The sequence below is a fragment of the Typopeltis vanoorti genome, chromosome 19 (assembly GCF_054136105.1).
Source record: "Typopeltis vanoorti isolate ZY-2024b chromosome 19, IOZ_Tvanoo_1.0, whole genome shotgun sequence".
NCBI classification, from domain to species: domain Eukaryota; kingdom Metazoa; phylum Arthropoda; class Arachnida; order Uropygi; family Thelyphonidae; genus Typopeltis; species Typopeltis vanoorti.
The window spans coordinates 92,223,616-92,238,348 of record NC_143567.1 but is presented as its reverse complement, the minus strand read 5'-3'; the positions used below and the strand labels follow the sequence as shown (position 1 = coordinate 92,238,348).

Here is a 14,733-nt window from a genome sequence, read left to right as displayed (position 1 = left end):
TCTTTAACACTTGTTTTGCTAATCATACAATAAAAAAAAAGTGTAGAAGACAGAAACATAAGATCCGATAATATTGGAATGTTGGCAGATAATAGGCTAATCTGGGAGTAAATTATTGATAGGAAGTTAATAAAAATGTAACTTTTTATGTAGTACTATCATAAGATCCTGCACACCTCTTGAGGATATATATCAGGAATTTAATGATGATGATGATGATGAAAATTGTAATTTTCTATTACATGTCCACTGATGAAAATAAAACAAAATAAAAACAATAACAAATAATGAAACAATAAACTTTTATGGTATATTGAAGATAATTCGTGTTCACAATAAAGATGATAACGTACGTATTTCCAAATGTTTTCTAAATAAAGTGCTGTGGTGTACTTTGTAACTGATAAAGAGCTGTTTGTCATGGATATTATGTTTTTGTTATGATGACTAAAATAGAGTCCCCCCAACATAGAAAAAAGAATGTATATAACATGGGGTAATAAAAAGAAGATTGTATAAAATGAGAAATATTTAACTGAACTACAATTCTTTTTCAATAAGGCTACTAAAACAAACCGCTGATTTGTATATCAGCTTCCCACCATCATATAACTGCCCTCTTTCATCAGGTATAACTACTAAGATGTTCGAATACTAGCTTATTTGAATTCTGTCTAGCACTGACGACATAATTTATATGTCATGTTTTTCATTCACTGTACAAGTAAAAAAAGATCCATTCAGCGTTCTAGAAACAAACCGTCTATATGCGCTGATCCGATGCGCGTCCAATTAATAACACAATTCCATGCCCTTGACATTATAACACGCCCTCTCAACTCAGTAATCAGGAAGTTCACATGGTAATTAACATACATAACTAGACAACTAGAAATATGTGATACTTTAAACTCGAAGTTTCATTTATAACGTAGTGAAATATAATACGATCTTGGTATTACTCAGTAATAAACACCAGGCTGAAGTGAGTCGTGTTCTACGTACTAAAAGCTACTACTACATTTTTCTCCAAGTGACTTTTTTTATACAAAAAAAATGCATTGCATTATTATAGTGTGTGTGTGAGAGAGAGAGAGAGAGAGCGAGAGAGAGAGAGAAAGAGAGAGAGGTGAAAAAATAACGTCGAAGCTTGCAACCAGTCGCCTAACGAAGTGGGTGGTTCAATGTGCAAACACGTTACTGTGCTGGTATATCATAGTCGCCTATACTTAACCAAGAAATAAATACTTCAAAGATAGCTTACTCACAGTAGTGAGCAACCTAGAAATCCTAAAATTTAAAAAATACATAGAAAAATTATTTATTCCAATTTAACATACTAGTACAACATGACACAAAAAGGTTCAGCATCAAAGATTAATATTAATATTCAGTGCCTAAAGTATTTCCTGTTTACTTCGGAAACATTAAAATAACAGGAATCGATATGAATTACTCATTATAAAACAATGTAGTCAAAATAACTGAAAAATACTCTTATTAATTCGAAATCTATATGAAACTGGTTATCCTAATTATGACAATACAAATAATTTCTTTCTTAAAGCTTTTAATTAACCAAGCATGGTGACCTCCTCATTAGTTGAAAAGATTGCTATTATTTTATCTAATAAAAAGCCACACATACACGAAGTGCATATACAAGGAAATAAGAATATGAATTTCATTGTCCGTGCGAGAAAATCACCCCGCTTACTGAAGGCTAGATTAGGTTTTGAAAGAGTTTCGTGTTTGATTTCTAGAGTAGAATTTTCGGATCAGGTTAAAATAAATAAAAGAACCAAAAATTATAACAATAGTTTAAAAAATAATAAACGAAATCCTTAGCCTAACTACTATTATAATAAGTGGGTTGGAGTCATATAAAAAATATATTAAAAAAACTGATACAATGCATTACTATACTGTACACATAATTCTGTTTTACCTAATTTTACTATTAAAATGGTCCCATTACTAAAACCGAAATGAAATAGCTCTATTAAAGGTTTGAGTCATTGAAATGTTGAAATGACTTTAAGAGAGCGTTTATAGAATCTTTAAGTGAATTTACTGGTCAACAACAACAACAACATCGTGTACATATATCCGTATAACGTCACCTAGAAGGCTGTTATAATTGTTTATATGCAGCATAGCACAATAATTCAACTATGAAACAATTCATAGTTGAATTTTTGTGGTTAATATTGCCATAATGTCACTGTTCAGGTACAGTATTTAAAGAGCAGCATCTAATGGTGGAAGCTTTGCTGCGAGAAGAGATTGAGTGCGTCAAAAGTTATAGTTCCTTTTATCAAATCTAGATATTTTTGCCGAAGCACTGAATGCGACATATTTTATTTATTTGGATATATATATATATATATATATATATATATATATATCCAAAACTGAGACTGGTCGACAAATGTTTAAGAATTCCAAATTTCATTAAAATCCTTCTAGACAGTGACTAGGAATAACTTGCGTACGGACGAACAGACGAAGATTCTCTTCGTCTGTTCATTTTTTTCAGGTATTCTAAGGAACATTTGGAAAACTAATCATGGAAAAGTTAACAACCCAGTAATGCATACATCCTAAGAACCACAATGAACTATTAAGACATGTTTTACGCGAGTGAATAACTTCTCAAAGATCAGCAATTAATTGGCCATCATGTTCTGTAGATCTTACGCGCGCTCTACTTTTTCCTAAGGAGCTACTTGAAAGAAAAGGCGTATGTGAACAAGTCCCAGATAATCTAACAGCTGAAGGAGAGCATTCGTGCAGAAATTAGGGCGCTGCAGCCAGAAACATTAATATGTCGTAGAAATGGCCTGTCTTTAAGTCACCCTGTATAACAACAAAGAGAGAGAGAGAGAGAGAGATGCTGAACTGAGGCGGAGGACCTTCTGTTCAGACATAATGAGGTTGTACTGTATAACATAACCTTCCCAGTCAAGCCAACCCTATCTTACCGCGGTGGGGTCTGTTTCCACAAATGGCGAACCTCGCAAATACTACCGTTATAAAATTTATCTTTCCTAGTTGGAGAAAATGCCACCTGTACTCCTAGGTGGTAAATAGATCTCATCGCCTGATGAAATCACCTCGCTTACTGAAAATCTGAAGCAGCTGTGGCCATCTCCGTTTGTAAGGTCGTATTTGCCGGCCTGGGTGGCCAAATGGTTAGCGTCCGCTCTCCAACTAACCAACCAACAGGATGCGGGTGCGAATCCCACAGTGAGCAATGGATGTTTGTGATTGTTTTTAGTTGGGCGATGAATTTCATCGCAGGTGTGAGACCACAACCCTGCGTATTAAAGACCTGAAGTGGCTCCAAAAAGTTCCACTTTTAGTCTTTATAGCAGGGTTTCCGGACTATGTAAAAAATAAATTAAAAATAGAAAAAAAAAATAAAATAAAATTGATAAAATAGAAAAAAATAGGTACAAAATGTACTCTAGGTTTGCAATCATCCTTTTGGGGGGGGGGGGGGCGAAGTAAACAAAAAATCAAATTTCCGTAGCTGTGTTGATGAAACAAAAACTACGCGGAACTATAATTAAAATAAATAATTTATTAAATTAATTATTTACACTAATTAAATTGATTATTTGCATGCCGACGTATCGCCAGCTTAAGCTAGCATTATCGAAGCCAGAGCAATGTCAATGCAACAGATAATATAGACATTTAGCTCCTTTAAAAGGTACGATTTAAAACAAAAGTGGAATGCCTGGAAATTTTTAAGGATTTCAAATATTAAATTTGAATGAAATCAGCCCAGCAAAAGCGCCGGAATAACTTGCATACTCAGACAAAACTGTTAATGCATCTAACCAGACCTCGAGTATTTTTATTAGCGTCCTGTCAGCGGTAGCTAGACCCATGGAGATATCGAGAGCTAAATCAATGGTTTCATGTTTCCATATATACGGTGTGCAAGTAGGAAATTAGTGTGTTACCATATTATTAAAATACTCTGAATGAGAGACAGAAAGAAAAACTGGCAACAACTGTCACCCATCGAGAGTACTTGATAATATGGCGATATATCATTTTGGTATATGTAAACATGACTTTTACCGTCGATACCGTATCTCAACGAGGGGATAACTCCCACTGAGAAGACCTCAATAAAAGTTGAAAGCAGTCCAGGCCGTGATCCTTCTCATAATGCACGGAAATAATGTCAGAAAGGAAATGTGCTGTGCATTATGGATTACTACGGTAATTCTGATGTAGTCGTCTGTCTCCGTATGCGAGTAGCCCATCGTGATGTTACTTCACGTGCTTTGGTCTGTTTCCACAAATGGCGAACCTCGCAAATACTGCCGTTATAAAATTTATCTTTCCTAGTTGGAGAAAATGCCACCTGTACTCCTATGTGGTAAATAGATCTCATCGCCTGATGAAATCACCTCGCTTTAAAAGAATTTACTTGAAGCAGTGTTAGCTTAAGCCGTTTTTATCTTTATCTGCGGATAATTTTCTTTCTCAATACGTAGCTGAGTCACAAGGTGCATCTCTCTCTCTCTCTCTCTCTCTCTCTCTCGTGTGTGTGTGTGTGTGTGTGTGTGTGTGTGTGTGTGTGTGTGTGTGTGTGTGTGTGTGTGTGTGTGTGTGTGTGTGTGTGTGTGTGTGTGTGTGTGTGTGTGTGTGTTATTCCTCTCCTGTGGCTGGACAGATTTTATTGAAATGCGATATTTTTTCATGTAATTCCCCACTCAAGAAAAGTTGTAAGTCAATAGTACATCACCACCGTGAATATGTTAAGGATTTTGTATGCATGTTTGTGTGGTAAAATAAAAAAGATTAATATAAAATAAACTATATAGTATAATAAGATTCATTTTAATTAAAAATTAATAATATTCATATGAAGTAATATTAATATTATTACTATATTATTGATATATGCAATATGATGCTATATTAATAATAATATTTAGCACATTTTTAATTATTCATTAAGATTCTTTGCACATACCAAGGAAAAGGAATCCAGGTCAGTATTATATTAATATTATTAGTTTTTCTTCCGGAAACTCGGGTTTTTCGTCCTGTAAACTCAAGAAAATCGACCGTAGAACCCACATTATTTCAGACATTAAAAATACGAGTGTTAGGGTTAGGGACCACGAGATGGCGGCACTCGTTGAGCCGTCACTCTTCACTGCGTGCCGCTTAATTAGTGATAGCCTTGGGTCAGCTATCTCTGATTGGGTACCAGTGGAGATTGAACTGCCCACTCAGTCTCCAAAAGTTAGATAGGGCTAAAAACGGCCTCGCCTACTCTTTATATATATACAGGAAGAAAAAGGCGTTAGCTGATTTTTTTTTTGATTATATGATTAACAAAAATACATTATCCTTTTACCAAATGATATTAAATGCCCTATTCCCCATATATCCCTCACAAAAATGGATGGTAAATTACGCCTTCATATGATATATCCTCCAGACTATTGACATGGAAAATATACCTAAATTAAGGTATACAGGCTGTCTTTGAAGAATATCAAAAATCAAAGACTAATTACTAAGCTGAGCAAATGGTAAAAACTCACATTAGATGACCTTATTACAACAGCTCAGATATGCCTGGAGTCGTCCGTCTGTGCTGTATAACCACCTCACTCTTGTAATCCTGACCTCAGACTCAAATTTCCTGATTTCCCCCTCGTCCTTACCGTTTGATCTAAATTTAGTATTTAGTCAAGTCTGTCCCTCCCACCCATGGCATTCTGATTAAATTTGTGATTTTGCTGCCTCGGAAAATTATAAACTTGATCAAAGGGCAGTTAGATATATTCCCTTCAACGAATTATTCAATATAAATGTTGCACTACCCTTCTTTCCCTATCCAATTTCGTTTGAGATCTATCTTCTCTTCGACTCAAATGATCTTATAAAGATTCTTCACGTTCTAGATGGAATGAGAACATATAAGTTTTCCAGTAGAAAAACAAATAGCGAAGTCTGGCGACAGCGCTACCAAGCGGGCTGTGCAGATAGGACTATTTCAATTACCAAAAACATCGTTAACTAACAGCCCAAAAACATACAGAATGATAGAATTTGTTATCAGTTCAAGAAAATTATAGACGTACACAAAGGATAGTTGCAATTAAATACTATTGGTGCCCACACAGAACTGACTCTTCGGTGTAATGCGTCCCCGACTGAAAATCTTACTCTGCTTTAATATTATTATTATTATTATATAAAACGTCTATGGAGTCCAATGACTAATCGCCATTCTACACTCCACGATCCGCGTCTGCACACTATCTACTATCCGCTACATATTATTTTCGTCTCTTAATTGAGTATGCTCTCTGGCCGAATTGTCTGTTTTGTTGAACTAAAACAGGAATTTCCTGGATAATAAAATTTAAAAAAAAAAAATCCTTGCTACCTTCATATGAGATAGATAATATATCTTTAATTGAAAATGTCTATATAAGGATTCCTCTAGTTCTCACCGGAATCGAAATCAGATCTTTTCCAGTAGAAGACGTATATCCCGTAGATCTCCTTATTACAAGCGGTAACTGAAAGAACCAACGATCGTTTTTGATTCCAAGCATTGGTTTCTTCATAACAGGTGAAATCAAAACTTGCATCACTTTTAATCTTCTGAATTAGCTAATGTATTTTAATTCATTAGCTAATTCTGATCGCATTTCAATCCCGACACACCTAGAAATACCAACAAATGACCTTTACTGATAGAGAACAATCGAATATGGAAGTACATCATTAATTATTACTTATTTTTGTCGAAATACTTCATAATATAGTTATATTCCATCAGCAATTTTTACAACATTTTCTATGCTGCATACCAAATTTCATGTTTGATTGTATTATAATATGACTCCCAAGTCCTTAATGTCAACCTTACGAAGTTCAACGCTTCCTAATATTCCCAGAATATAGCTCGATGATACGTTGTACATTCCAACATGCCTCTGTCATTTGACCGATTACAATCAGTCAACCCGGACAAGAAGGGATAAGTTCCCTGGGCCCGCGATTTCTAAAGGTCTAGGCGTAAGTTGTTTCTTTTTCCACTTCAGAGGGCCTGGTAAGTTATTTTCCATAGGCCCAGCGTTAGCTGACGACCCCTCTGCGGTCAGCCTGCTAGAATGCACAACTCAAATAACCCTCTTTGATATCAGCAAGCTGACTCTGAACATAGAATTGCCGTAGGTTGGATATTTTTAGGTTGTTGGGTAATTCTAGATATATTAAACATTGTTGTGCGCAAACACCTCGGCAGGAACGATAGTTGAGGCCCATTATCGTGCTGAATTACACACACACATAGATGTGCCTCAGATATGAAAGTATGATGGCGATATCCAATAACATATCTCCAAAGTTTGTATAATCGAACTCGTACAGATGAAGAGGTAAATATGACAAAGGAGAACAGACATTGCACATTGTTATATAACGAACCTAAAAACTAATATACTGTTACTACCATAAAATTTCATGATAATATTAACCTGAACAGAATATTCATATAATATAACAAACTGATAAATTGTCTTGTTAAAACACTCATTAAAATACATGATACGGTTTTTTTCTTGTCATTATTTTTAATCTCTGTAACATTGTCGACGACACTGACACGGTTCTGTAATAATTTAAGTTTCTAATTGTCACCAGTCATTTTTGTAAGCATTTAGACAAATTCAAACCATGTCGCTAAAAATTAAAGAATGAATCATCCTAGAAAGATGATTCCAATTTTATAGGGAAAACTGTATAAATTTATTTTTATTAATACGAAAGGTATTTGCTGGTTTGTGAACTTAAAAAAGAGTGTGTAAATACTTAAAAAAAAGGTATTAGTTTAAAACATTGACGATAATGATAGCAAGATTATTTAACGTGGCCACAACGTCGTTCTGAAATTATGCACCAGTGACAGCTGTTGCTAGTTTCACAATGTTAACAGTAGAAAAAATACTGTGAAATTCCCATGTAACTTGCTGATGCATAATTTCAGAATGACAGCTGTTGTTATCATTCTGAAATTATGCTAACAGTAGCATCGTGAAGTGCTACTGTTAGCGTTTCACAATATTATTCACTTTTTACTATTCTAAATATTATTCACTTTTACCTTTTAGGTAGTGAAGCGCTTAAAAGAAAAATATGGAGATCTGTATACAGAACAAAATGTATGTATCAGTGGAACTCATACCCACTCGGGACCAGGAGGCTTCTTACAATACGTACTTTATATAATTCCTTCTCAAGGATTCATCAAGCAAACGCTTAACGGCTATGTTGAAGGAATATTGACGGTATGTTGTGTAACAGTTTATATCAATTCTGAAGATTATCAGATTTTAATTTAGCGTACATCGAAACGTAAACTTATAACATGAGTGCAACTGCCAAAAGTTAATGTCGGCTTAAACAGATAATAAATATCTGTTTAATACAGATACAGTTTCATACTGCATCAACACACAAACACACACACACAACGAACAGTGCCAGAAACACAAAATCTTAAATAAGACTCTGTAGTAATACTTTAGAATTCAGTATAAAAATTATACTTTTAATAATTTGTACATAATTTGTTTTACTTAGCTACCGTCAAAGCGAATATGGCAGAAGTGAATTTCGTAATTTCAATACTGCATTAACAACAAAAAATATTTACGCATATACCATTCACAGATCGATGAATTCGGCTATGCTTCAGCTGCTTTGGGATTATCATAATAAAGTCATGAAGAATCCAATCAAATCATGCAGAAGTGTTATACTGAAGCAAAACATCTGTAGGAATTCAGCTATTTGCAATGAATTTTAATAAACAGCTTTAAGCGACTGCTATCAAGAAAAAGAAAGAACAAAAAACTAGAAATTGTCACAGAAAATATTGGTGGTTTTTGAACTATGCAAATAACATTTATTACGAAACAAAATAAATATATTCCAGAACTAAAGTTCTAGAGTGTAACAATTCTTCTGAATTATTACACTTACGAGGGTTGTTTGAAAAGTTTGGTGAATTTCCAATTGACGGCAACACAGTTCGTTCATTTATACCAGTGTCGACACGCATCATCTTTAATGACCCCTAGCAAAATTTTAGGTACGTGCGACAGGTAGTTCTCGTTTGGCAAACAGTTAAAATGACCCTGTTCACATTTTTCATAAAAATGGAGAAAAACGAGTTTCGTGCAGTGATAAAACGCTTTTAATTGAAGAAGTGTACGCCCGCACAGATCAAAGCCGAGTTAAATGAAGTTCATGGGGACTCTGCACCAGCATTAAAGGCTATTTATTTTTGGATAAATGAGTTTAAATGTGGTCGTAAGTCCATCGAAGATGAAGCGGACGCCCGACTGGGGGTCACTATGAAGAAAATGATTGACAAAATCCATGGTATCGTTATGGAAGACCGCCGAGTGAAAGTACATGAGGTTGCTGAGATTGTAGGCATCTCAACTGAATGGGTGTATAATATTCTGCACGAAAAATTGCACAGGAAAAAGCTGTGTGCGTGATGGGTGCCCCGATTGTTGACTGTCAATCAAAAACGCATGCTAAAAGACATTTCAGCGCAGTGTTTGGAATGTCTTTTTGCAATTCGCAGAATTGTTTGCGTCGATTTATGACTGCAGACGAAACTTGGATCCACCACCACCACACACCTGATTCCAAGGAGCAGTCAAAACAGTGGACAATGCCCTGTGAAAGAGCACCGAAAAAAGCGAAGACCGTTTTGTCAGCTGGGAAAGTGATGGCTACTGTTTTTTGAGATTCCCAAGGAATTATCATGATAGACTATTTGGAAAAGGGTAAGACAATAACAGGAGTCTATTATGCGTCATTGTTGGACCGTTTAAAAGAAGAACTGAAGAAAAAACGGCCGAGATTGGTGCACATAAAAATGCTCTTTCATCATGACAATGCACTGTCCCACACATCGGCCGTCTCAATGGCAAAATTGCACGAATTGAGATTCAAATTGGTTCCACATCCACCGTATTCTCCAGAACAAGAAGAAGTCGTGTGACTTCTTGTTCCCAAACATAAAAATTTGGGGCTCGGTGGGAAAAACTTTCTTCCAACGAGGATGTCATCAAAGCTGTCTATGACTATTTTGCACAATTTGACAAATTCTACTTTTTAGATGGGATGAAAAAATTGGAAACTCGCTGGACCAAATGTGTAGACCTCGATGGAGACTATGTTGAGAAATAAAGATGATTTTTTCCAAAACAAACATGATTAACTTATTTTTTTGCCGAACGTTTCAAACAACCCTCGTACACCTAAAAAAAGAAGTTGATAAATTGGAATTTTCGGACCATGCGCAAAATTCAACTATTAGTTTTCAAAACGAAATATCAAATATTGGGATCAATCAACGTCATCGGGGTAGGGAGAGACGTGTACTCTCTGCTCTTGTGGATTAATTTGCAGTTTAGGCAAGTTTGGCAGTTATATTATCATAAAAATACTGAAATATTTCAATGTAGTTTCTTAATATTTTTGCATTGCATTAAATCAAACTAGTATTAAAAATATCATTGATTAAAAACAAGTTTGACAAAATAAGTTAATCTCCTTAGTAATGTTACTTATGTTTTACGTGATATTTTTTTCGTGGTCTCTCAAAACATTTGGAAAGTGAAATATACTTCTCTAAAATAATAATTCTCAAACTAGAAGTCAAGAAAAATTTCATATTCTCTAAATAAGATGGGAAAGATGAGATGACGATATGAAAATATCTTCAACCCATGAACGAGACAGCTGAAAATTAAACGTTTATTATTCATAGTCTGATAAAACAAACTAGAAAGGATGCATTTTTGAATATAATATGGCTGAATATTTGATATTTTGCTGAACAGGTATTTTAATGTTTTGTTGCCTGAGCAAAGTCATACCTGCCTTGGAGCAGCGACACTTGTACACCTGCCTGAAAAATCATCCAAAGTGCCGATGAACAAGGGGACCCAAATTTATGCTTCGTCCTGGAAGATTTTTCGAAATTCTGGAACCAACTAACATGAAGCGATGTATCAAGTTAATGATGTAGGTGCAAGCATAAAAGCCAAGTCTTTACTTCCGTATTATATGAATGACAAGGATCGAGATGTAAAAATGTGATCCAAGTATCAGTGTCGTGAAAATATGAGCCATTACTTTTGACGAAAAACGTTTGGAAACCACTGCTGTAAGCCGATGTTAACTACTACCTGATATTTTCCGTGATGGGAAGGGGGGGGGGGGATCTAGCATGTGGAAAATGAATATAGCTAATTTATTATTCTATAAAATCTTTCCCTCTATCTAGTCTTGTCAACGTATAACCATACGCTTTAACTTTCCTTAGAGTATCGATCGTGCCCATAAAAATATGAAACCAGGATATATATTTTGGAACCAGGGAGACCTATATAATGCAAGCATCAACAGAAGTCCTTCAGCCTACGAAAACAATCCCGAAGAAGAAAAATTAAGGTTTGTTCATGATTTACCTAAACATCTCACTAAACGTACTTTTTATTTTCAACGCTTAAAACATCACAAAAGAATATAAAAGGTGGCAGTTACATTTTTGTAATCGAATCAACTGAGTAATAACAAACAATTTTAGAATTAGTTAACTCCGATATCAATAATTATTTATCTTTCAAATAAAGGTACTCAAGCAATGTAGATACAACGATGGTACTTCTCAAGTTTACTGATATTAACAACGTTCCTCTAGGGATGATAAAGTAAGTATTTTGAAACTACGTAATTCTTTAAATATTTACTTAAAGATGCTTAAATTGATGAGAGAAATATTTATAGAATGCAGCTGTTCTCGCTGATACCTGTCACTACAAATAAAGCGATGTTTCAATACAAAATAGGTGCACTCAGCTAAGTATGCCTGCTTTGTAAAAAAACAAAAAACAAAAAAATGTGAGCGCGATTTGTCACTGGCACGTGTAGCTCAGTGGAAGTGGCGCTTGCATCCTCTGCGCTAGGCCGTCTTAAGTTCAAGTCAGTTCGAACTTTTTCTAAACGTTTCTTCAACCAGTTTCTGAGTTAATCGATCGCTGGTGCGGGAAATCAGACTTTTGGTCCCGTCAACTGAAGAAAATCGACCGTAGAACCTACATTATTTCAGACAGTAACATATCCTGTTGGGGTAGATACAAAGATAGGGCAAAACTTGTTGTCCCGTCTCTTCATCGGTTGCTGCTTATAATTAGTGATAGTCTTGGGCCAGCTATCTCTGATTAGCTATCAATCAATCTCCAAAAGCTAGAATGGATTAAAAGGCTTCTCCTACTCCCTATAAGGGTATAAAAGGTGTATAACCATACTGTTGCTGAAGTTATTATTTTTCATTTTTACTTTTAAATTTGCATCTTTACAGTTAAGTTTGGAGGATCACAATTATACCGTGTAGTCAGTCCTCGACTCACGATGTATACGACTTGTAACTTTATATATTTTTGTCAATTTTATGTAATTTTTTATTACAAGTCGTATACATCGTGAGTCGCACGGTATAATTTTCGTGCCTCACGTGTTCGTGCTGGTATATTTCAAGGGACGGTTCAGTTTCAACTATATTCTCCACACTCACCGTATTAGATATGCTTTTCTCCTTCACTGGCGTTGTAACTTATAGACACACAAAGGAAGATGGTCACTTGTTTGATGATGTAATGGCTATTTTTCTTACTTATTTCAGGATTTTGCTACTTTTTAACTGCTTAAATGTTTTTATATAAAAAAAAATCATGGAGAATTTTAACACCAAACTACTAATCTAGATAGACATTATTTTTTTGACATGACTATATTTCAATCGTAAATATAGTCCTAAGTTTAGTGAGAATGATTAAAGTGTCCTTTTGTGAGATATTTAATATTAATTCTCCATCTATAATTTTTTGTTTGGTTTCGGTTTTCTCTGCTGAAATAACGGAGTAAGAAGGGTTTTTTTTTTTCGGTGGTATTCAGAGTTTAAGATGACTGAGCATGTCTTCTTTTATTCTTAAAATCATCTTTATTTCTTCTCAGTTTTGCTGACAGCAATCATTTCTCATAGCAACTAAGTGTTCTACTAAAGTATGCTGTTCTTGTGGAAGGATTTACATTGAGCAAATTGGAAGAAATTGTAAATTTCGGAGGAGTAACCTCGCAGCATTGTGAGTAATGACAGGCAAGAGAAGTCGGCTTAATTGATTCAGCAAGTACATTTGCAATACTGGATTAACTGTCTATTATTTATGCATCAAGGATCTTTACGCATCAAGGTAGAGAAACCTGGTTCTAAACACATGTACTATACAGCAGTTTGTTCATTAACAAAAATAAACCCAGTCTAGTTTTCACATCTGCTGGATTAGAATAATAGGAAAACCTAGTCATTAGTCTATAAGAATTAATAGTGAACTATCATTCATCACAAATGTAGTATACAAGTAACGGTATATAAAAATCGAGGTAATGACTTTTCTCAAAGTGCAAGTCGACTATATTAATTGTAACATATGATGTATAAAGAACAATAATTGAACTCAATCTAATATGCGCCCTATAAAACTTCAAGCTGTAAGAGAAAACGGCATCGGATCTTAATAAAATAAAAATAATAAAATTCACTAACGCCTTTTGTTCCCAAAGGAAATAAGAACTCCTTTAGCCTAACTTTTGGAAGATTGGTGGGCAGCCAGTCTCCACCATAAGTCATCAGTGATAACTTAGTTCAAGGCTATTTATAATTTCAAGAGGTCGATTTACAGAAGCCAACTATCGATACCTTGTAGTCCTAAATCCTAATAGGTATATATTGCTGTCTGAAATAGGGTGAATTCTACAGTCGATTTTTTGAGTTGAGGAAAAATCTTACTTGCTTATGCCAAAGATCGACTAACTAGAGAACTGAAAAAAAAAAAAATCTTAGAGAAAACGTTCGTGTAGTTGATGACTTATATTAAGTTATTTGAAATGATATTAACTATCCTTTCGAACAACTTAATACTAGCTTTCGCTTCAGTACCTATCCCTATTATGTAGAAGATTACACAGATTTGTTTGCATTATCGCAATCATTTGTTATAACAATGGACTTTGTCGTGTATCCTGTAGAAGCAACAGAATCTAAATTGCAATAGGAAGTAATAGTGCATTGACATTAGTACTAAAAGAATCTTAAGACTCAGTGACTTGGATCTAATCGCCTCCGTAGCTCAGTAAAAAGAACGAGACTTGGTTGAAAAGGCCTTGGTTCGAATGCCCTCCAGGGTGCAATGATTATTTAAAAGGAGTTAAGTGAAGATGAACTTCTTAGTCTCATAAAAAAAAATTAGAGATTTTTCCTGATTCTGAAAAACTCAAGTGATATCAATTTAATCAGCATTCATTTTTCTATCCCAATTTTAGATTAGGTTTAAGAAACATATCGCATCAGGCCAAACAATTCCCATCACAACTATTGTATTTGGCCTAATACGTAACTGGAAGATGACTTAAACCTAATTCGATAATTTTATTTTTATTACATGACACCTCAGGGAGCCTAGACTCATCGAGGGAGGGAACCTACTCTACCACACCAGCCGCATCTACTTTCATCATCTACACCAACACCATCTACCGCCGACCACCACTATTAGTATTTCCACAGACAATCACAAACATCCATGCCCACGGTGGGAT

At 34.9% G+C, this 14,733-nt stretch overlaps 1 protein-coding gene across 1 annotated transcript in view; it reads left to right on the top strand.

Moving 5' to 3' along the window:
• LOC150096343 (putative neutral ceramidase C) overlaps positions 1–14,733 on the top strand; it is an 81,655-nt gene that overhangs the window by 20,007 nt on the left and 46,915 nt on the right. Inside the window, exons 3-5 of the mRNA XM_090408812.1 lie at positions 8,163–8,339; positions 11,402–11,529; positions 11,712–11,789. Coding sequence (XP_090264938.1) covers positions 8,163–8,339; positions 11,402–11,529; positions 11,712–11,789 — 383 coding nt within the window. The remainder of the gene's footprint in view (positions 1–8,162; positions 8,340–11,401; positions 11,530–11,711; positions 11,790–14,733) is intronic.